General features: G+C 38.6%; 1 protein-coding gene across 1 annotated transcript in view; it reads left to right on the top strand.

The window, feature by feature from the left end:
- SLC24A4 (solute carrier family 24 member 4) overlaps positions 1–24,601 on the top strand; it is a 446,930-nt gene that overhangs the window by 395,654 nt on the left and 26,675 nt on the right. The window contains exons 13-15 of the mRNA XM_053697542.1: positions 573–739; positions 12,999–13,113; positions 20,480–20,592. Of these exons, the coding sequence (XP_053553517.1) occupies positions 573–739; positions 12,999–13,113; positions 20,480–20,592 (395 nt within the window). The remainder of the gene's footprint in view (positions 1–572; positions 740–12,998; positions 13,114–20,479; positions 20,593–24,601) is intronic.

Below are 24,601 nucleotides of genomic sequence, written 5' to 3'. Positions count from 1 at the left end.
ATAGGTGCCTGCCTTAGTTTTTGTCCCACCAATTTACTCTTGGACTACACAGTTTGGTTATTAGATCCAAGAAGTAATGGCTCATGGAGTCTCACAACCTTATGAAAGAAAGAAGATGCATGCTGACCTGATAAATTAATTTATTTTATGGTGGTGAGAGTCCACAAGAGCCACCCATATTTATACTTTCAGTTTGCGACCATTCTAGTGTGTACCTCAGTTACCCTGGTTTGTCCTTTCCTACTTTTCTGTTTTTATCCTTTCTTGGCTATTTGTTAGACTGAGATAACAGAGAGAAGGGAGGGATTAAAAGCTCTTGGACTTTTGAGTATCTTTGCCTCCTCCTAGTGGCCAGGAGTTGAATCCCATGAGTAATGTCTCATGGACTCTCATCACTATGAAGGAGAGATATGTATCAGGTAGGCATAAAGTTTGCTTTTAACCTAGTTGGCTGTTTAATGTACCCACTACACCCACTAAATTGTGTATTTGCTGAGGGAACCATGAGACATGTGCACTAATAAAAAATGTTTTTATTAGAACTTACAATTTAATAATATCTTTCTTTTAAGGTGGCTGTGTGAACCGGTTCAAGTGGATGTTTTCCTGGCCATTAATTTGTTTACTGTATTTCACCATCCCCAACTGTAGCAAACCACGCTGGGAGAATTTCTTTATGTTGACATTTATATTATCCACTCTGTGGATCGCCATCTTTTCTTACGTCATGGTTTGGATGGTAAGAGTATTTATTCATATGTGGTTATAATATATATATTGCTTTCTTTTCATCACCTTCACCTACATGAAACTTTTCTTCTCAATACTAACATTTATTTCTTCACCTTACCACAAGTATCACACTCTCACCATATGCTGATTTGATTACTTCAACCTTTTTCTCAACATTTCCTTGCCATGAGTACTTAAACCTCTTTACCCCTACTCCACTGCATTACTCTTATCCCATCACCCCAAGTATTGTTCTGTGCCTTACCTCATCTTTTTTCTTCCAACAGTCCAGACCTCTTTTTAAGCTATAGCTCCCCTCACTCCTCTCCCTCACTTACTGTCATGGCTGTCCACTCTACAGTTTTCTTCTTCTACATCCACTCGCCCCAGCACTAACTGGTGCCTCCTTTTCCTCTGCTTTATTCCTTTCTTTAAACTTCTGTTTTTTCTTCATTGACTCAACATTGATCCTTTATTCCCAAAATTACCAGTATATGGATCTTCTTTTGCAACCTTTTTCTCCTTTTCATCTCTTACTTCCACCTTCACACCTTTCTTTCTGATTCTATCTTTTGGAGGACAATATATTTCTGGTCCTTTTTTTTTCCTCCCCCCCCCCAGCTTCATATTCTGTTACATCCTTTAACTGTTCCTTTAGCCTAATCAGTTTTGTTCCTGCTTTCTTCAAAGAGAAATAAAGTCATTTTTATATATGCATAGTTTATATCTTTAATTGAACACTTTGGAGTCAATTCCAGTCTTTCCATTCCTGTTTATTACCTGTTTCACAGCTACACCATGTCTGTATCTGAAAAAGAGTGTATCTAATCAGAGAAGATATTGGGAAAAATCACCCATACCATGCATTGACAATATTGACAATTCAACCACAAGTTATTAAATAAATATCGACAACAAAATGGACACATTAAGTTTACCAGCCAAAGGCACTTGATAAATGCTCAAAACCCACAGATAAACTGATAACACATATGAGCAAACAATCTGCACATGCTCTGACCAGAAAAACAAGATGGCACAGCCCATGCCAAAAACAGTGATTGCCCTTTTTGATGGCAATAGATTCCTGTCAAATAATTAATGATTCGACTCTGAATACATTACCATCATCAATATTTAAATGTAAAAACATAAATAAAACATATCTTCAATATATTGCCATTACTAAAATTAATATGTAAATATCAGTACCTATATATGCCGATCAGTAAATGACAAAAACTTATTTTAAGAAAAAGATAAACCCTATTCTATCCAGTTGAAAAACAAGTATCATGTTGGTCATGTTGTCATTGTCAATGCTTCTGATTGGCTGTGGAGATTATGGAGATTATAGGGATATCATTTAAGGGGAAAAGAATGTGAATCCACCATTTTAGATGTGTGTGGTTGTTTTGTTTGGTGTATCGTTCAGGTGTTGATGGCATCCATCGTTGGTAGATCAAGGTGCCATTGTGGGGAAATGGAGATCAAACTTGATTGTTTTTTTTTTTTTTTGAATTGTATTTTTATTGGATGAAAGAAATTATGACAATACATTGTGATACATTTCAGAACAAAGTGAGTACATGTAGGCATGTCAAATTGTGCTGTACAAGAGCTTAACATCCTATATTGTGTTTTTGAAGGTTATCAAACAACTTATACAACCTACTAAGAAATATAAAACCAAAAGTCGGTCACCACATCTATGCAAACACTGAAGATTCTCATGTCCATCTCGATATAAGAATATAATGATTTATACAATGTCTGTAAGATTTCTAACCGGGATCTCTTCTCCCATTTGCTATAAATTTGCTCCTAATTTATATATAGTAGTTAATGTGCGTGCATTCGTGTTTCCCAATAGAACTTTACATTGTTAAACATTTCCATATCTTTTCTTATAAAGTAGCCATATTCTTCTAATTGGATTGTATGATTCATTGACGCCTCCCAGGCCTCATATGTGGGGATTTCTTGTGATTTCCATTTAGTAGCTATTAGGGATTTAGCAGAATTTAGAGCTAATTGTATTAATTTCCTACGTATCTTGCATTTGCATTTTGGGAGTAAGTTTAGTAATGCTGTTGTGGGTTGCATTTGATACTCGTCATTTTGATTACTGACAGATTTAATAAATTCCCCTATCTTAAGCCAGAAAGGTTGCAACTTGGAGCAGGACCACCAGATATGTATCATGGAACCCCTACCTCCACACCCCCTCCAGCACATATCAGAGGCTGTCGGGTATATTGTCTTGATTCTCGCCGGGGTGAGGTACCACCTTGTCAGGATTTTAAAATTTAATTCTAAGGCTCTAGCAGATGTTGAGGACTTTCTGGTATTCTGTATAATATATTTCCATTCCTGTTCATTTAGATCTCTCCCTAACTCCCTTTGCCATCTGCCCACATAATTAGGAACTTTGGTTAATTCACCAAGTGACAATGTCTTTTTGGCCCACGCCAAAGTGTGACACAGGGGTTGATTACTGAGACATTGTTGTTCGAACAAAGTGGGCTGTCTAGTAAGTCTTTCCTTATCTGGGGAGGTGTTCAGGAAGTGCTGAAGTTGCAGATATTTCAGCCACCTCGAGAAGGCTCCCCCCATTATGTCCCCAAGATCTGTTCTCGGCTTAAGTTTACCGCTAGTTAAAAATTTATGTATGGGCGTTGTATAACCTATTTCCCAATCGAGCTGCCTACTAAGTTTTTGTTCTAAGCCTCCATGTAATTCTGCATTAAGTGAAACTGGAGACATTGGGGACCTAAGGGACGATACACTATTTTTGCCCGCTATAGTGCTATCCCAAATGTCGAATACATGCTGATACAGTGGATATGTTTTAATCCAAGTTGGGCGACTCTTTCTTTCTATCCAGCACAGCACCCCGGGAGAAGGGGCCTTCAGAATATGGGAATCCATTGTCACCCAGGCCTTATTGTTCGCATTTCGGTGCCAATCTAATATTTTTTGTAAGCATTTTGCTTTATAATATAATTCAATATTGGGGAGTCCTAGACCTCCACTACTTGTAGGTCTATACATTGTGGACTTAATGATTCTTGGTTTAATTTTACCCCATATATAGGTATTGAACAGTTTTTGGAGTTTATTGCGGAATGGGATAGTTAGCGCAATTGGTACAGTTTGGAGCATGTATAGAACTTTGGGCAATGCGGTCATCTTTACTGCCTGTATACGGCCCCACCACGAGATCGATTTATCGCTCCATCTATTTAGGTCTTTAGCTAATTCATTGTATAAATTTTGGTAATTTTTCTCGAATAGGGTGCTGGGCCTAGGCGACAAGTGGATCCCCAAATATTTAATGGCTTTTTTCTGGGGAATGAAAGGGCATTTCTTTAATAATTCAGAATATTCTTTACTTGGCATAGTGATATTTAAAATTTCCGATTTTTGATCGTTCAATAGGAAATTGGAGAAAACTCCAAACTCCTTAAACTCCCTCAACACTTCTGGGATCGACTCAGACGGATTAGATAATGTGAGTAGCACATCATCGGCATAAAGCGACAGTTTATAATTATTTTGTCCTATTTTTATTCCTGAGATTTGCTTGTTTTGTCTAATTTTATGGGCCAGAACTTCCATACTCAACACAAACAAAAGGGGGGACAAAGGACATCCCTGTCGGGTTCCATTCTGAATGGAGAACTTATCAGATAATATATTATTTGCTTTCACTTTAGCTGAGGGATTGTGATATAAACTAAAGATTCTTTTTATAATTGTATCCCCAAATCCCATTTTCCGTAATATTGCTTGTAGGAATCTCCAATCTAGGCGATCGAACGCTTTTTCGGCGTCAGCGGAGACAATCACCATTTCTAGTTTATTAAATTTAGCGTAGTCAATTAGTTGTAATGTTCTAATGGTGTTGTCTCTCGCTTCCCTCCCCGGGACAAAACCTGCTTGGTCCAAGTGGACAATTTGGGGTAAAATTTTATTGATACGCCCAGCCAAGATCTTTGCGTAAAGTTTAAGGTCTGTGTTGAGTAGAGATATGGGTCTGTAGCTGCTTGGTTGATTAGCTGGCTTGTTTGGTTTAGGGAGTACGGAAATATAGGCTTCTAAACACTCTGCTGGAAAACTCCCCAATTCATCAATGTATTGAAATGCTTTTAATAAATGTGGGGCTATAAGTGTTTTGTACATTTTATAATAACTATTCGAGAAGCCATCTGGGCCAGGGCTTTTATTATAGGGTAGCGACTCAATGGCGTCTAAGATCTCTTTCAGTGTGATTGGGGAATCCAGGGTATCCGCCTCTTGTGCTGAAATTTTAGGTGTATCAACCGAATGTAGATATTGATTAAGGGCTTCTAGGTTTCCCGTTGCATCTTGATTCGCTATATTATATAATTTAGCATAATAGTTACCAAATACATTTGCTATATTTTTCGGCTCCGTCTCGGTCTGTCCCTTATCATTTTCAATTTTGAAAATATGGGCCTGGTATATCTTTTTTGCTAGGGATTTAGCCAACCACGTACCAGCTTTATTGCTGTTGTGAAAATACATTTTTTTAAGATAGAATGCTTTGTTGTTGGCATCTTTTTGTAGTAGTTTTCGGAAGGCAACTCTGGCCTCGCACACTAACCGTGTGAGAACATCGTTTGTGGGGTTGAGTTTATGTCGCTGTTCTGCTATCTTTAAATTAGAGAGTAGTGCTTGAAACTCTGTGTCATATTGTTTGCGGAGGGTTGCTCTTTGTTTGATTAGTTCTCCCCTGATAGTTGCTTTGTGTGCTAGCCAATTATTCATATTATTTGTGTCTCCTGAGGTGTTGTGTCGAAAAAAATATTTTATATGTTCGCTTATCTGATTTTTAATTGGTGGGTTATGTAATAGAGTAGAGTCCATCCACCACAAAGGTTGGCGTTTGGGCATTGAGGGCCATTTAAGTTCTAGGGTAATAGAAGCATGATCCGACCATGATATCGGCAGAATCTCTGTGTCAGAGGCTAGAGCTATATTATTATGGTCTAACAGCCAGTAGTCTATTCTAGAATAAGAATGACCCGGGTGTGAGTAAAAGGAATAACTACGGGTTCTGGGGTGGTGTAGCCTCCAAACATCCATCAGTAAAAGGGTATCTAGTTTTTGGAGGAGCCCTGTTCTATTTTTCTGAGTTATTTGGCTTTTCCCTGTGGAGCAATCTATAAGTGGATTCAGAGTGATGTTTAAATCCCCGCCCACTAATACCACCCCTTTTCGAACTTCTCCCAATTTGGTTAAAGCCTTATTTAAGAAAGCCCGCTGTCCTGTATTGGGCGCATATATATTCATCAAGGTTAGCTGAGTGTTATATAATGTACCCACTAGTATTAAGAACCTGCCTTCTTCATCTGAGTATTGATCTAAAATTTGGAAAGGTACATCTTTGCTTATTAGAATGCCGACCCCATTCTTTTTACTGAAGTTAGAGTTAAAGAAATTTTGAGTATAATATTTGGAGTATAGTGTTGGTTCTCTATGTTTGGGGAAGTGAGTTTCTTGTAGAAACACTATCGATCCCTGGGATTTTTGAAACCACGTCAGGGCGATTGATCTCTTGGTGGGGGAGTTCAATCCTTTACAGTTTTGTGATATTAATTTTATATCTTGAGACATTGGTTAGGACCTAGTTTACATATGCGTTCAATCGGGCGGACAATGCAATAATACCTCATATATAGTGGTGACCGACAATACATAAAAATCAAACATAACTTGAAAACAATATATAACAATTTCAACATTGGAACTATAAACCTCATTATCAGTATCATCTTCTCTCTTGAGATATAGAAACAAGAGGGAAAAGGAAAAAAGAAAAGAAAAAGAAAAGAGCAGGGGAATCCAAAGACCATATTAGGTCTAGACACAGTTGGGGAACAAAGTAGAAAAGTTACGCTCACTGTTTGTAAAATTTTTCTATTGTAATTCTTTTTTTTTTTTTTTTTTTTTGTTTATTGATACTTTCAATACCTATATTGAATAGTTATTCAGTAGGCTCTAGAGACTATGGTGATTGATCATGAGTGCAAAATCTGTCAGTGACATCAACAATAAAAAAATTTTTTAAAAAGAAAAGAACAAATTATAGCTGCAATTGAGTCCACATCTAAGTCTTTAGTGTTTAAAGGTAATACCTGTTCCTGGATAGCTCTGAACAAAACAGCATAAGAAACATCAACAGAGTTACCTGAGCAAATGAGAATCAGTCTCTTCAAGGCAGAGGTGAACCAGAGGGTTATTTTCAAACCCCTGGTTTCTCCAAAAGATCTATGCTTTATTTACAATGCAATGAGTCAACCATCCTCAGAATCCTGTGCTGTAGATGGACCATCTGTGGCAGGAGCCCTTGGACGTTTTCGCTGGACAGTTTGCCAGCGTAGTCTTTGTTGTAGTGGGTTGGATTCCACTGGGGCCCTTGTTTCATGCAAAGATGGTAAGGAGGGTTGTGATATTCCAAGTTGAGTGCAAAAGGTTTCCAAGTCGTCGACTGATTTGTAGATATGTATGCGGTTGTTTTTCAACACTTTAACACTGAAGGGAAACCCCCATCTGTAAGGGATTCCGTTGTCTTGGAGATGCTGCGTCAAAAATCTTGTTTCTATTCTGTAGCGTGAGTGGGCTAAGGTCGGAGTAAAGTTGTAGCTGGTGTTCCTGGTAGGATATGGATTTCTGTTGTCTCGACTCTTTCATTATCCTCTCTTTATCCGAGTATTTATGGAACTTTATGATTACATCCCTTGGGGGATCTTTTTCTTTGGGTTGTGGACGTAATGCCCTGTGGGCTCTATCAAGTGGTATCTCATTATACTCAGATTCTCGTAAAATGGTTTTGAACAAGTCTTGGAGGGAGGAGTGCAGGTTTTCAGGGGAAATCCTTTCTGGTAGTCCTCTTATCCTTATGTTCTGTCTCCTCCCTCTATTGTCCAAATCTTCCAATTTTTCCTGCAGGAAGGATATTTGTGATTCTTGTGCCAGGAGTTTTCTGTTTATTAAATCCATATCAGATGTCTGAGTTTCTGTCTGTTCCTCCAGAAACTCCACTCTATTTCCAAGCTCATTAACTTCTTTTCTCACCTGCGCCAGCCCATCCTTAATCATGCGACCTACTTGTTGAATGAATGAGGTGAAATCTCCTTTCGTGGGAAGATCTTTTATATCAGCTCTGGTGAGTGGGGTATCCATCGCCACATCTTGATGGATTTCTGTCTCTTCTGGGGTCTGAGATGAATCATCGTCTTCCATTGTCAGCGCCTGTGTCGTTTTAAAGAACATACTCATCTTATTGGGGTTATTTTTTACATTTTTGTCCCCTTTAACTGACCTCCTTGATGCCATATTTGAGGTCTTAGTGGGTGTTTAACAATACAGCTTTCCTCCCCAGGATATAGGCTTTTATCATGAGAGTACAGCATAAATTGAAGGAAATATTATGTTCCAGGTTGTTATCAATTCTCCCTTTCCTCCTTTCTCTCCTTCACTCTCCCTCTCTCTCTCCTTCCTCTGATTTTCTTTGCTTCTCTCTCTTTCCCTCGCCTCTGTTCTCTAAGTGTTCCCTTTTCAGGTTTATGTTGTTTGGTTATATGTCTTTTGAATTATTTTGTAGGTTGTAGCCAGGGCGTGAAGCTGTAGTCTCTCTTTGCTCTCACAGCAGTGTATTCTGCGTGAACAGTAAAGGCCTCTGGATGATTAGGTGAAAGGGAAAGAGAACAGCCCAAACCTTCTCCCAAACCTCTCTTAAAATGAGCCAGCTTATTAAAATCTATCCGGGGAGTCAGTCATTTGGGCGCTATGCAGTGGGGAGGTAGGTGTCAGACCTTAATGTGCAGATTATCAGATCCGGTACCACGAGGTCAGTGTGTATGGGCCTACCGCCGTGTCTGACACAGTGGCTCCAAAACAGCTCCTATTAGCAGTGTGACCAGCAGCGCTAGTTGTAGCGGGGGACTTCCCACCCGGTGCTTGTGGCAATAAGCTCCGTATGGCATGTATTTATGTTTGCAGCGGTGAGGGTAAGTCGGATCGCTTGTGTTTTGCTGCGTGTAAAGATGGCGCTCACCTTTCACTTGCGCTAACTACGTGATGGCCGCCTCCTGTAGCTTCTTATCGATACCCGGTCTGTCAATGCGCCGGTTCACTCGATTAGTGAACGGATGATTGCTGTTTCTTGTAAATGACACCTAGATTGACTTGCGGTTAACGGTCCTGTCATTATGGCGAATTTAGCTTCCCTTATAGGTAAAGGCTGATTGCTGGATGACTGTGCTCCGTTACAAACAGTGATTGTTTTGATACTCACACTTTGTATTAGCTTTCTCTGTTCTGTGGGGTTCGGTGATGTTGCAGAACATATTTCTTTGAGTAAAGCATGAGTAAATAAGGTTTTATGCCCCAACTGTGTCTATTGATTTACAGAGCTTCAGTACTATGCGACCATTTCAGTCCATGGTCGGCTCCGCCCCCCCAAACTTGATTGTTTTTGATACATAAAGATTGTAATTTCTTTGTTAACACGAGAAAAGTCTGCTTACATTGTTCCAATATTAAAAATGAAAATGGGAAAGATGAGAATTGACTCCTTTGTTAGCATAATGTGTGTGCAATATTTGCAGATGAGGAAGAACCTCCTTGGTGATGTTATCTCTATTGATTGTTGCCAATTAGGGCTAGTTGTACTTGAGTTTTACAGTATGTATTATTTTGTAGTATGTAGCTGGATTAGGCAATTAGCATCTTTTTGTAGTAAATTTAGGTTATTTGAACTTCAGCCTTTAAAGGGGCATGGAAGTAATTTAGTTAAATTACATTATTCTTGCTATCCTCTATTGATAGTTAAAGGGACAGTCTACACAAGAATTTTTATTTTTTTTAAAGATAGATAATCCCTTTATTACTAACACAGTTATAATAATATACTTTTAACCTCTGTGATTATCTTGTATCTAAGCCTCTGCAAACTGCCCCTTTTTTCAGTTCTTTTGACAGACTTGCAGTCTAGCCAATCAGTGCCTGCTCCCAGATAACTTCTCATGCACGAGCACAATGTTATCTATATGAAATACGTGAACTAACACCCTCTAGTGGTGAAAAACTGTTAAAATGCAATCTGAAAGAGGTGGGCTTCAAGGTCTAAGAAATTAGCATATGAACCTCCTAGGTTAAGCTTTCAACTAAGAATACCAAGAGAACAAAGCAAAATTGGTGATAAAAGTAAATTGGAAAATTGTTTAAAATTACATGCTCTATCTGAATCATGAAAGTTTATTTTGGCCTAGACTGTCCCTTTAAAGGGATACTAAACCCAATTATTTTCTTTCATGATTCAGATAGAGCATGTAATTTTAAGCAACTTTCTTATTCACTCTTATTCTAAACTTGTTCTCTTTCTATCTTTATTTAAAAAGCAGGAATGGAAAGCTTAGGAGCCGGACCATTTTAGGTTCAGCACCCTGGATAGCGCTTGCTTATTGGTGGCTACATTTAGCCATCAATAAGCAAGCGTAACCCAGGTTCTGAGAATAGGAGTAATTAGAAAGTTGCTTAAAATCGTATGCTCTATCTGAATCATTAAAGAAAAAAATGGGTTTAGTATCCCTTTAACTGTTTACTTTAAGAGTATACTCAGAAGCATGTACATGTTTTGAGCTCTATATGGCAGCAACATTTGTAACAATGTTTGCAATAATTTGTTTACATATTTTGTTTGGCATATGCACACTCCCAAGACTACCTCAGTATGCTCTTTTGTTGCTGATTGTGTTTGACTTACTGTTATAAGTAGGGCTTCAGCATATTTTTTTAGACTATAGGAGCTAGTTTTTGCTTTTAATCACAAAGATACAGCTTTTAGCTTTGGGTCTCTGTATTTACTGACACTGTGGATACCCACAAGCAAGACATAGCACTTGGCACACCCCAGCTCCGGGTTGCTATATATTCTGATGATGAAGCCTATATAGGAGTCTTGGTGTAGCATTACACTACAGAATTATTAGACAAATCATTTGGGCACAGTTATTATTATTATTATTATTAGTATACTTTATTTATAAAGCGCCAACATATTGCGCAGCGCTGTCCATGGATACAATTCATTTAAATAAAACAATAATATAAAACTTCTAAGAGACAGGACACATTTTACAAACACATACAGGAGGAATTGAGGGCCCTATTCCTGTGGGAACTTACAATCTAGAAGGGAAGGAGGTTGAGAAACAGGAGGTGAGGACTGAAAGATTGAGAAAGATGTTAATGCAGAGATAGATGAGGGAAATGTTAGGTAAATAAAATCAATTTATTATTGAGTTGGATGGTAGGCTTCTCTGAACAGAAAAGTCTTCAGGGAGCATTTAAAGCAAAATCAGATTAGGGCCAAGCCTGACAGCACAAGTGAGAGTGTTCCAGAGGGTAGGTGCTGCACGACAGAAGTCCTGCAGTCTAGCATGAGAGGAGGTGATAGTTGTGGATGCATGGAGCAGGTCATTGTTGGATCTTAGTGGGCGGGCTGGAGTATACTTGTGTATTAGAAAGGATAGGTAGAGGGGAGCGGCGTTGGTGAGAGCTTTCTATGTAAGGGTGAGAATTTTGAATTTAATTCTGCTGTGAATGGGGAGCCAATGAAGGGACTTGCAGAGAGGTGCAGCAGATACAGAGCGACGAGAAAGGTGGATCAGCCTGGCAGATGCATTTAGGATGGATTGAAGGAATGAGAGGCGGGAAAGAGGAAGGCCAGCAAGTAGGTTATTGCAGTAGTGAAGTCAGGAAATAACAAGGGAGTAGATTATTTGCTTTGTGGTGTAAGCGCTCAGAAAAGGGCGAATCTTGGAAATATTGTGTAGATGGTTGCTGCAGGATGTAGAAAGTGATTGGATATGGGGGACGAAGGATAGAGTTGAGTCAAGTGTAACTCTGAGGCAGCGAACTTATGGCGATGGGGAAATGGTGATGCCATCAACAGGGATAGCGAAGTTAGAAGTCGGCATAGAGCTTGAGGGGGGGATAAGAAGGAGCTCAGTCTTGGACATGTTAATCTTTAGGTGTTGAGAGGCCATCCAGGAAGAAATACTAGTTAAGCAGTCAATGACATGAGAAAGGACAGAGGGAGAGAGAGCAGGGGTGGAGAGGTAGATCTGGGTGTCATCAGCATAGAGGTGATATTTGAAGCCATAACTGTTGATAAGTTTACCCAGCGAAGAAGCATAAATGGAGAGGAGTAGAGGACCCAGAACAGATCCTTGAGGTATTCCAACAGACAAAGGCATTGGAGAGGAGGAGTCGCTGGCTAATGACACAGAAAAAGACCTGTGAGAAAGATAGGAGTGAATCCAGAAAAGAGCAGTGTCACAGAGGCCAAAAGAGATAAGGGTCTGTAGGACCAGTTCCAGGTCCCGTACATTCTGGCACTTCGGGGGACTGGAAATATAAGACAAATCCATGTTTTTGGCACTATTCTGGGGACACAGAAATAAGCTAAAGTAACTGGGACACAACATGGATAATAAACAGGATCCTAAGTCTACATTTTATCCACATATCTTTATTCATTTCACTTATTCTACCACACTCCTCTCTCATTTCCCCATCCCCTTCATACTATGGCTGACACTCTCCTGAAGAACTGGGATAAACTTACAAACATAGGTATCCTGGCAGCTGTTGTACTTGTAACAACAAAATGTACAGTATGTTCCATCCAGGAAGTATAGCTTGCTGTCTTGTGTGTGATTACTTCAGAACTTAACTAACTTTTCTCCAAATATATCTTTCTTTTTCTTTGTCTGTTTTAACATGAATAGATCATTTAATGAGACTTTTATTTCATGACTCAGATAATACAATTTCAAACAACTTTCCAATTTACTTCTATTATCAAGTTTTCTTCATACTCTTGGTATCATTTGTTGAAGGGGCAGCAATGCACAACTGGGAGCTAGCTGGGCCCATCTGTTGAGCTAATGGCAAGAGGCGTATACTGTATGTGTAGCCACCAATGAGTAGCTAGCTCCTCCTGAGCCTACCTAATTAAGATTTTCAGCTGAGGATACCAAGAGAACAAAGCAAATTAGATAATAGAAGTAAATTGGAAAGTTGTTTCAAATTGCGTGCTCTACCTGAATCATGAAAGATTAATTGATTTTACTGTCCCTTTTAAAGAGTTGGTTTAAGCAGGAAAAAAGTGATGTTTCTATATTAAAAAGTATTGAACATTATAACTTATGGTCTTTTTGTCTCTTCAGGTCACTGTTATTGGATACACTCTCGGAATACCAGATGTCATCATGGGCATTACGTTCCTGGCTGCTGGAACCAGTGTTCCAGACTGTATGGCCAGTTTAATAGTAGCCAGACAAGGTAATGTGCCCCACACATGTTAAGTTACTTTTACTAGTCAAGGGTCATTAGCTTGTGTGCATTTTGTTAAAGTAGAATTATTTTGTTTTTTTGTTCATGGATTCCACAAGCCACGCAGCTTCCTCCTATCATTGCTGATTCAAATAAAGCTTAAATATAAAGCTTAATCCCATAATTGTTTATTATTATAACCATAAGATATTTGATAATGTCCTTTTCTATTTTTTGTTCTAATTATGGAGTTGATTCCAATCTTGCAGATTGTGTATGTTGGCTGTTTATTGTTCCCTATAAGCTTTTTTTGACAATACAAAATACAAACAATTACACAATTTTTGCATTGGATATATATATATATATATATATATATATATATATATATATATATAAATATCTGGTCTAGGTTTAGATTCATTAAACCTATAATACATCAATAGTGTATAGTCCTTTAGTGACATATATGTGAAATCTTGTACAGATCTGTAAGTAACAAGAGAAAAGAGAAAATGGCAAAATACAGAAATGGAGTTTAACAATACCATTCTTACAATTGTTTCTTTACCTTTTTGTGATTGTAAGTTATATTAATTCACCTATCTAAATGGGATCGTGAATTAACCGTTCTGTCTTATTTACTGGCAACCGCGATTATTTCCATGGAATTTTTATAGTAAACAAAAGTCATGTTTTGAATCATCACAATTTCTTTACAGTGTGTTTGGGACTTTTGCTGATATTTTAAAACTTGTCACTTTACAGTATGAGAACTATACAAATCCTGTTATAAAAGATAAGTTGTGGACACTTCTTATGGTAATTAATTTCTACTGTTCTTGAATTTAAATGCAAAAACTGAAAACGAGATTTTCTCAATTAATTAAGAAAAATTAAACAAAAATACTTTCAAAATATTTAAGAGCTAGATTAAAAGCGGAGTGTCCCTTTGTGGGCGTGCAATAAATAACCAACTGGCTAGTTCGTGGTAGCAATTAGTGCTCCGAAAATGAAGCAGAGATCAATTGGCCCCTAAATAAAGTATATTTTAGTTTTTTTTTGTTTTTTTTTAAAAACTGCACAAAGCAGTTATGAGAGGTTAAAGTTGGCGGGTATGGGTTAGAAACAAAAAAACGGCTCTGAAAAGTGCCTTTACATTGCGGTCTATGGGGAACTGCCTGTTCCCTGTAAATATATATTTATATACTTAAATACATATACAATATATTTATGTGTTAATATGTGTATATACACATATAAACACATAAATATATATGTATACAGTATAATCCTATACATATATATTTATATTTGCAGCCCATCGCTTGCTGCTTAGCTGTGAAAAATGTATAGGCAATGGCAAGGATAGGTGCACCCACCTACCACCAGTACCCAATCACCTGCAGGTCACCCGTTATTTAATAGGGGATAGCTGGCAACCCTAATCACGCCCAGACATATTGGTCTTCTCAAATGAGCTCAAACGTAAAAGTTAGAAAAACATTACAAATCAATTATGTAAAAATCACTATGGTTTAATATAATGGCAATAGGCTTTAGCTTGCAGTTGAATTAATATTTCATTGTTTTCCTTGAATTTTGCTGTGTGAGATTGCTTTGTAAAGAAGGTCAAGGTCAGAGAGTCTCTAATAAATGGACAGTCTACTTGAAAATTGTTATTATTTAAAAAGATAGATAATCCCTTTATTACCCATTCCCCAGTTCTGCATAACCAACACAGTTATATTAATACAATTTTTACCTCTGTGACTACCTTGTATCTAAGCCTCTGCCAACTGTCCCTTATCTCAGTGATTTTTACAAGCTTGCATTTTTGCTGATTACTGTTGTCTCATGCATTACTCCACAGGAGTGAGCACAATGTTATATCTAGGCACACATGAACTAGCAGTGTCTGGTTGTGAAAAGTTAATAAAATGCACTGAGATAAGACGTGGCTTGCTGGGGCTTAGAAACAGGCAGAAATATAGAGGTTATAAAGTATATTAATATAACAGTGTTGGTTGTGCAAAGCTGAGGAATGACTAGTAAAGGAGTTATCTAGCTTTTTAAACAATAACAAATTTTCCCGTTGACTAATTTTAAATATATTGAGGGATTTAATACATTTTAGGAAGTGATAATGAATTCAAGTTGGATGGTGAAGACTCAATACATTTGCTTGCACATCTATTACTTTACAGAATTGGAAGTGGACAGTAAAATACCCTCATAATAAAAGTGCTAAGCTGATAAAGTAAAATAATTAAACAATGGTTGTCCTAAAATGTATTCCCCCTAGACTTTTTATCTGTTAGACAGCAGGCCAAAGCCATCTCTGTTATAAATGTCTTACATAACGTAGGTATTTTTTTGGCAACATCTTTTTTTAATTCATACCATATAACTTTTAGAGAAAATCACATATTCCAAAGAGTATTATAAGAAGCAATAAAGCACACATTAGCATTTTTTTGCAATAATGTTCTCAATCTTTTATGTTTGAATTTAGCTTTGGTCACTTAAGGGAAATTCTGAAATTTAATCCTGCATCCTTGATGCAAGGAAAGCATAAAACACAACCTATCTAGGAACTTTCCTGTTAATAACAGTTTAGAAATTTAGATTCAGAAAATGATGGGGTAGCTATTTGAAGCAAGTGTGTATTTCATGTAATCCAAAGAGAAACTAGTGTGGATTTACATATATACGAAAATCCTCAAAATATAAAAACTAAATAAAAAAAATACAATTATATTGCACATAAAAGGACATACACCTTTAATGAGAAAATTCTCTATATTGTTAGAGCATTTTCTTATTGCACTATCGTTTGCAAAGAACAAGGCATAACTTTAGCATTAAAAGGTGCCAATTAAATACATCAGGACCGATGTATGTATGATAAATGCATACGCTGTCAGCATTTATCATTGCACAAGCATTTCTGGTGAAATGCTTGTGCAATGCCGCCCCCTACACATTCGCGGCCAATCGGGTGTGTCAATCATCCTGATCGTATCTGATCAGGATGATTGCAGTCCGCCACCTCAGCCTCCGCTGCTTGATAAATCGGTCCCTTCAGCTTAGATTACAAGTAGGGTGCTAATTGCTAAATTATTGCTCGCCCATGAATGGGCAAATTTGCCAGTTTGGGTGTGTGTGATAATTAACCAGCCATTACAAGTGGCTGGTTATTGCTACTGTGAGCATGTTGTTGTAAATGGCAAATAGCTCTGGTTAATTTTCTAAAAGTGCCCCAAATGTTCTCAAAATAGAAAGCATTATAGCTTTTTATTTAAAAAATGTAGCTTCTTTTTTTTTAGAAAAAATAGAGTTAAGTAGCCCTACTGATGTGTAGATAACAAACAGGAATGTCTATAGATGAGCTGGAGTTTAAGTTCAAGTGGACGGCTGCACTCCCAGATAGAATAGTCACAACATAAAGGGGCCTATTTATGAAGCCGTCAACCGCAAATATGCTGGAATTCCGTAGCGTAATTGTGGAGAGCCTGATTCCCCTTATTTATCAAACCCTACAGACCAGCAAAAGTAGAATTTTGTGACGTAACATACGATCCGCTGGTCAAAGTCCGACACAGATCGATGCTTACGTCATTACAGATGTTCCGAATGCAAATTCGGCACTATCTGACTACTTTTGCAAGTTAACAAATTTCTACCAGGTACGCTGCTCTGCGTACCTGGTTTTCAATCCGCCACCCCGGATGCCATAGGAATCAATGGGAGTCTGAAAACAGCAAAAGCTTATGTTCGCTGCTGCCCGATATCCCTTTGATTCCTATGGGAGAATAAAGTTATGTTTACACCTAACACCCTAACATATACCCTGAGTCTAAATATCCCTAATCCGCCGCCACCTACATTATACTTATTAACCCCTAATCTGCCCCCCCTACACCGCCGCCACCTACATTATGTTATTAACCCCTAATCTACCCCCCTACACCGCCGCCACCTACATTATGTTATTAACCCCTAATCTGCCCCCCTATACCGCCGCCACCTACATTATGTTGTTAACCCCTAATCTGCCCCCCCCTACACCGCCGCCACCTATATTATGTTATTAACCCCTAATCTGACCCCACACACCGCTGCCACCCATATTATTGTATTAACCCCTAATCTGCCGTCCCCAACGTCGCCGCCACTATATTAAATTTATTAACCCCTAAACCTAAGTCTAACCCTAACACCCCTAACTTAAATCTAATTTAAATAAATATAAATAAAATTACTATCATTAACTACATTATTCCTATTTAAAACTAAATACTTACCTATAAAATAAACTAATAGTTACATATCTGACTACTTTTGCAAGTTAACAAATTTCTACCAGGTATGCTTGGCACTATTCTGGCCCTGCGTACCTGGTTTTCAATCCGCCACCCCGGATGCCATAGGAATCAATGGGAGTCTGAAAACAGCAAAAGCTTATGTTCGCTGCTGCCCGATATCCCATTGATTCCTATGGGAGGATAAAGTTATGTTTACACCTAACATCCTAACATATACCCTGAGTCTAAACACCCCTAATCTGCTGCCCCGACACCGCCGCCACCTACATTATACTTATTAACCCCTAATCTGCCCCCCCCCTACACCGCTGCCACCTACATTATGTTATTAACCCCTAATCTACCCCCCTACACCGCCGCCACCTACATTATGTTATTAACCCCTAATCTGCCCCCCTACACCGCCGCCACCTACATTATGTTATTAACCCCTAATCTGCCCACCCCTACACCGCCGCCACCTACATTATGTTATTAACCCCTAATCTGCCCCCCTACACCGCCGCCACCTATATTATGTTATTAACCCCTAATCTGCCCCACACACACCGCCGCCACCACCTACATTATGTTATTAACCCCTAATCTGCCGTCCCCAACGTCGCCGCCACTATATTAAATTTATTAACCCCTAAACCTAAGTCTAACCCTAACACCCCCTAACTTAAATCTAATTTAAATAAATATAAATAAAATTACTATCATTAACTACATTATTCCTATTTAAAACTAAATACTTACCTATAAAATAAACTAATAGTTACATTGTATCTAGCTTAGGGTTTATTTTTATTTTACAGGCAAGTTTGTATTTATTTTAACTAGGTAGAATAGTTATTGAATAGTTATTAACTATTTAATAACTACCTAGCTAAAATAAATACCAAAGTACCTGTAAAATAAAACCTAACCTAAGTTACAATTACACCTAACATTACACTATAATTAAATAAATTAAATAAATTAAATACAATTAACTAAATTAAATACAATAACCTAAATTAAATTCAATTATCTAAAGTACAAAAAAAAACTAAATTACAGAAAATAATAAACAAATTAACAGAAATTTAAACTAATTACACCTAATCTAATAGCCCTATCAAAATAAAAAAAGCCCCCTCAAAATAAAAAAACACCCTAGCCTAAACTAAACTACCAATAGCCCTTAAAAGGGCCTTTTGTGGGGCATTGCCCCAAAGTAATCAGCTCTTTTACCTGTAAAAATAAAATACAAACAACCCCCCCCAACAGTAAAACCCACCAGGTGTATTGGGTGGGTTTTATTTTTAGGTTAGGGCTTTGGGATGCAAAAGAGCTAACTGCCCTTTTCAGGGCAATGGGGAGCTTAGGTTTTTTTAGTTAGTATTTTTTTGGGGGGGTTGGTTGTGTGGGTGGTGGGTTTTACTGATTACATTGGGGCAATGCCCCGCAAAAGGCCTTTTTAAGCGTTATTGATAGTTTAGTTTAGGCTAGGGTTTTTTTTTCTTTTGAGGGGGCTTTTTTTTATTTTGATAGGGCTATTAGATTAGGTATAATTAGTTCAAATTTCTGTAATTTGTTTATTATTTTCTGTAATTTAGTGGGGGGGTTTTGTACTTTAGATAATTTAATTTAATTTAGTTTATTGTATTTAATTTAGTTAATTGTATGTAATTTATTTAATTGTATTTAATTGTAGTGTAGTGTTAGGTGTTATTGTAACTTAGGTTAGGTTTTATTTTACAGGTACTTTTGTATTTATTTTAGCTAGGTAGTTATTAAATAGTTAATAACTATTTAATAACTATTCTACCTAGTTAAAATAAATACAAACTTGCATGTAAAATAAAAAAAAACCTATGCTAGATACAATGTAACTATTAGTTATATTGTAGCTAGCTTAGGGTTTATTTTATAGGTAAGTATTTCGTTTTAAATAGGAATAATGTAGTTAATGATAGTAATTTTATTTATATTTATTTAAATTAGATTTAAGTTAGGGGGTGTTAGGGTTAGACTTAGGTTTAGGGGTTAATAAATTTAATATAGTGGCGGTGACGTTGGGGACGGCAGATTAGGGGTTAATAAGTGTTATGTAGGTGGCGGCGGTGTAGGGGGGGCAGATTAGGGGTTAATAACATAATGTAGGGGGCGGCAGATTAGGGGTTAATAAGTATAATGTAGGTGGCGGCGGTGTAGGGATTAATAACTTTATTTAGTTGCGGTGGGATAGGGGTTAAACAGTTTAGTATAGTGTGGGGTGCTTAGTGACAGTATACCAATAAAGCTGAGAAAAAGTCAAAGAGCAGCGAGATCGATGACTGTTAGTTAACAACAGTCCGCTGCTCATCGCCCCTTACTTGGTGCGCAGCTTTTTGACAGCTTTTTTTGGTAACTTTGGAGAACGTATTCAGGTCCGCGGCAGCGATGTTAGGCAATCTTAGGCAAGCGTATTGACAGGTTGATAAATAGGGGGCAAAGCCTGTAAAAACAGAAAAAGAGGCACCACATCGGACAGTATCGTCTGCACAAAATGCACTAAAAGACCAGACAAATGTCAACTCACATATGAGAAGGCACAAACAGAAAAAAAACACTACACTAGGCAGTTTTGGGGGTTTAAAGTTGGTGGGAGTGGGGTGTTCGAAAAAAAACGGCACTGGAAAGTCAATGGGTAATGTGTGTTCCCAGTAAATATATAGGTATATGCTTATATATGTATATCAGCATATACATATATATTTACTAACTGCTGCGCTACTTACCCCCTTCGTTGCAAGAGGTTCTGATGCCGTCTCTGATGGGATCAGAACAAGGCTCCCATAAAAGCCTATGGATGCAGGCTCTCGTGAGTGCAATGCTTCCCAGCAATGCGAGTTCGCGTTTGCGTTGCTGTTAACTTGTGCACTGGTATTACACAGTGGGGTACTAATTTCGCTTTCTTGAAAGCAATATTTAGCACTCTTCTTGTAATCTAGCCCATAGTTAATGTCAGCTGCAGAGCCGCAATGCAATATATGTAGAAGTGCATGACATATAAAACATTTCAATCATTTATTTTTCAGGCCTGGGGGATATGGCTGTGTCGAATACCATTGGCAGTAACGTGTTTGACATCCTTGTAGGCCTTGGCGTACCGTGGGGACTACAGACAATGGTTATTAACTACGGATCCATTGTAAGTACTTGTATAAGAATAAAGTTGTGCACACCGTATTTCAACAGCAGAATGCACATCTACATTGCAAACACTGATATAAGCATATCCAAGCAAACTGGGCATTGAACTGTTCTTAATATTATGATAAATTTTTGGTGCAAGACTAAATTATAAAATATCAAAGATGCAGTGATAAAAGTGGTGTATGTAGGTTTTGTGCCTAGGCACTCAAAATTCTCCTCTCAGTGTTCCCCGTTCTACAGATGCAAGAGTGCTGTGTATGTACTTAATGTAAATCTACTTTGAATAAGCTTACCTTGTATTTATGTACCTCCTAAGTGTTTTAAAAAAATAACCATCTGACCAGAAGTATTACAAATGTATGTATACATACATACACTCCCTCTCACACACAAACACACACACACACACACACATATATATATATATATATATATATATATATATATATACACTGCTCAAAAAAATAAAGGGAACACTAAAATAACACATCCTAGATCTGAATGAATAAAATATTCTAATTAAATACTTTGTTCTTTACATAGTTGAATGTGCTGACAACAAAATCACACAAAAATTAAAAAATGGAAATCAAAATTTTCAACCCATGGAGGTCTGGATTTGGAGTCACACTCAAAATTAAAGTGGAAAAACACACTACAGGCAGATCCAACTTTGATGTAATGTCCTTAAAACAAGTCAAAATGAGGCTCAGTAGTGTGTGTGGCCTCCACGTGCCTGTATGACCTCCCTACAACGCCTGTGCATGCTCCTGATGAGGTGGCGGATGGTCTCCTGAGGGATCTCCTCCCAGACCTGGACTAAAGCACCCACCAACTCCTGGACAGTCTGTGGTGCAAAGTGAAGTTGGTGGATGGAGCGAGACATGATGTCCCAGATGTGCTCAATTGGATTCAGGTCTGGGGAACGGGAGGGCCAGTCCATAGCATCAATGCCTTCGTCTTGCAGGAACTGCTGACACACTCCAGCCACATGAGGTCTAGCATTGTCTTGCATTAGGAGGAACCCAGGGCCAACCGCACCAGCATATGGTCTCACAAGGGGTCTGAGGATCTCATCTTGATACCTAATGGCAGTCAGGCTACCTCTGGCGAGCACATGGAGGGCTGTTCGGCCCCTCAAAGAAATGCCACCCCACACCATTACTGACCCACTGCCAAACTGGCCATGCTGGAGGATGTTGCAGGCAGCAGAACGTTCTCCACGGCGTCTCCAGACTGTCACGTCTGTCAAATGTGCTCAGTGTGCCCCTGCTTTCATCTGTGAAGAGCACAGGGCGCCAGTGGCGAATTTGCCAATCTTGGTGTTCTCTGGCAAATCTCAAACGTCCTGCACGGTGTTGGACTGTAAGCACAACCCCCACCTGTTGACGTTGGGTCCTCATACCACCCTCATGGAGTCTGTTTCTGACCGTTTGAGCAGACACATGCACATTTGTGGCCTGCTGGAGGTCATTTTGCAGGGCTCTGGCAGTGCTCCTCCTGTTCCTCCTTGCACAAAGGCGGAGGTAGCGGTCCTGCTGCTGGGTTGTTGCCCTCCTACGGCCTCCTCCACGTCTCCTGATGTACTGGCCTGTCTCCTGGTAGCGCCTCCATGCTCTGGACACTACGCTGACAGACACAGCAATCCTTCTTGCCACAGCTCGCACTGATATGCCATCCTGGATGAGCTGCACTACCTGAGCCACTTGTGTGGGTTGTAGACTCCGTCTCATGCTACCACTAGAGTGCAAGCACCACCAGCATTCAAAAGTGACCATAACATCAGCCAGAAAGCATAGGAACTGAGAAGTGGTCTGTGGTCACCACCTGCAGAACCACTCCTTTATTGGGGGTGTCTTGCTAATTGCCTATAATTTCCACCTGTTGTCTATCCCATTTGCACAACAGCATGTGAAATTGATTGTCACTCAGTGTTGCTTCCTAAGTGGACAGTTTGATTTCACTGAAGTGTGATTGACTTGGAGATACATTGTGTTGTTTAAGTGTTCCCTTTATTTTTTTGAGCAGTGTATATATATATATATATATATATATATATATGTGTGTTGATTTGAGTAGCCGTGTTAGTCCAGAGATTTAGATATCAAAATAGCAACAGTATTGCATTGAGCAATGATACTTTTTTTTATTGGACTAACCATACATTTATAAGATGACAAGCTTTCGGAAGAATATCTTCCTTTTTCAAGTCTGAAGCAATACTGACCAATTTGATGGAATTTACAGATTATATATTAAAGTACAGGCTAAAAAGACAGAAAGTGTTACAGAGGTCTGAATGCAGGGGGAGGAAATTACATTACAAAACATTTTGATAATGGGTTAAGAAACCAGAGTCCACATTTAGTCCAGAATTTAGCAAGTTGAAGTGCATTATCATTTTTATTTCAAATGTTTTCCTTTCCATGGTGTTTTTGAAGTTTCCTCTGAGAATCTTGATTTTGAGGTTTTGGATGGAGTGGTCAGTTTGGGTGAAATGGTGACCAACAGGGGTTCAGTATTTTGTTTCACAGTGGTTTTTGATTGTCTGTGTAAGTTCATCCGAAGGTGCAGTTTTTGGCTTGTTTCTCCAATATTACATCCCACTTCACATACAGTGCAAAGTATCATGTATACCACATTTGCAGATATACAGTACATGAATATATATAATGGATCCTAAGAAACAGCAAACACAACTTCAAGTCGAAAGCTGAAAATTGTTTTGGGTGTTCCAAACAATTTCAGGCAGACAGTCAGACAACACCTGATGCATTTCGCACATGCGCTTCATCAGAGCTATAAACTGAGCTATTTATAGCTTTCGACTTGAAGTTGTGTTTGCTGTTTCTTTGGATCCATTTGATGTTTATGGGGTTAAGAACCCCGCTATCCACACTTCTCAAGCCCTAAGCCCTGCCCATTTCTGATTGGTGCTGCCAGCCGTTACCTTTTTGCCAATCCCCGCATCTGGAGCCTATCGTAGGCAAAAGACGTACTTACATCACATCCAGGAGTTGAGCAGAGAGGTAACACGCCCACTCTAAAGGAAGGATTTCGACCCTGCCTGAGGACATTTCCTGCAGCCGTGACTGGAGGGCTTTATCGCCAGACCAGGATCACCTACGGAGGTTGTCAGCTATAGCAGGTCATATCAGATGAGGAAGGGGAGATGCAAGTGACTGGCTAAATTAAGTATACCTTACTACGCCATTATGGCATTTGGGCACCAACACTGGTTAATCCAGTAAGTACTGTGCCATTATCTGGACTCACTAAGCATTTGCAGCAACTACTATTACAGAGTGGTGATAAGTTATACACTATTATTTTTCATCTTGTATTTCTCGATTGAGGTCTATCTTGATATTGTACATTGCACGATATTCATTAAATATTTATCATCATCTAAGTCACAACAATAGACAATCACAGTCTGCTTAAACTAATAACACACAAAGAATGAAATGTTGCCATGTTTTTATTGAACACACCATGTAAACATTCACAGTGCAGGTGGAAAAAGTATGTGAACCCTTGGATTTAATAACTGGTTGAACCTCCTTTGGCAGCAATAACTTCAATCAAACATTTCCTGTAGTTGCAGATCAGACGTGCACAACAGTCAGGAGTAATTCTTGACCATTCCTCTTTACAGAACTGTTTCAGTTCAGCAATATTCTTGGGATGTCTGGTGTGAATCACTTTCTTGAGGTCATGCCACAGCATCTCAATCGGGTTGAGGTCAGGACTCTGACTGGGCCACTTCAGAAGGCGTATTTTCCTCTGTTTAAGCCATTCTGTTGTTGATTTACTTCTATGCTTTGGGTCATTGTCCTGTGGCAACACCCATCTTCTGTTGAGCTTCAGCTGGTAGACAGATGGCCTTAAGTTCTCCTGCAAAATGTCTTGATAAACTTGGGAATTCATTTTTCCTTCGATGATAGCAATCCATCCAGGCCCTGACGCAGCAAAGCAGCCCCAAACCATGATGCCCCCACCAC

This window comes from Bombina bombina, chromosome 1, assembly GCF_027579735.1.
Source record: "Bombina bombina isolate aBomBom1 chromosome 1, aBomBom1.pri, whole genome shotgun sequence".
Lineage (NCBI taxonomy): Eukaryota > Metazoa > Chordata > Amphibia > Anura > Bombinatoridae > Bombina > Bombina bombina.
Note: the sequence above shows the minus strand (reverse complement) of the source record. Positions and strands in the feature narration are given on the sequence as shown.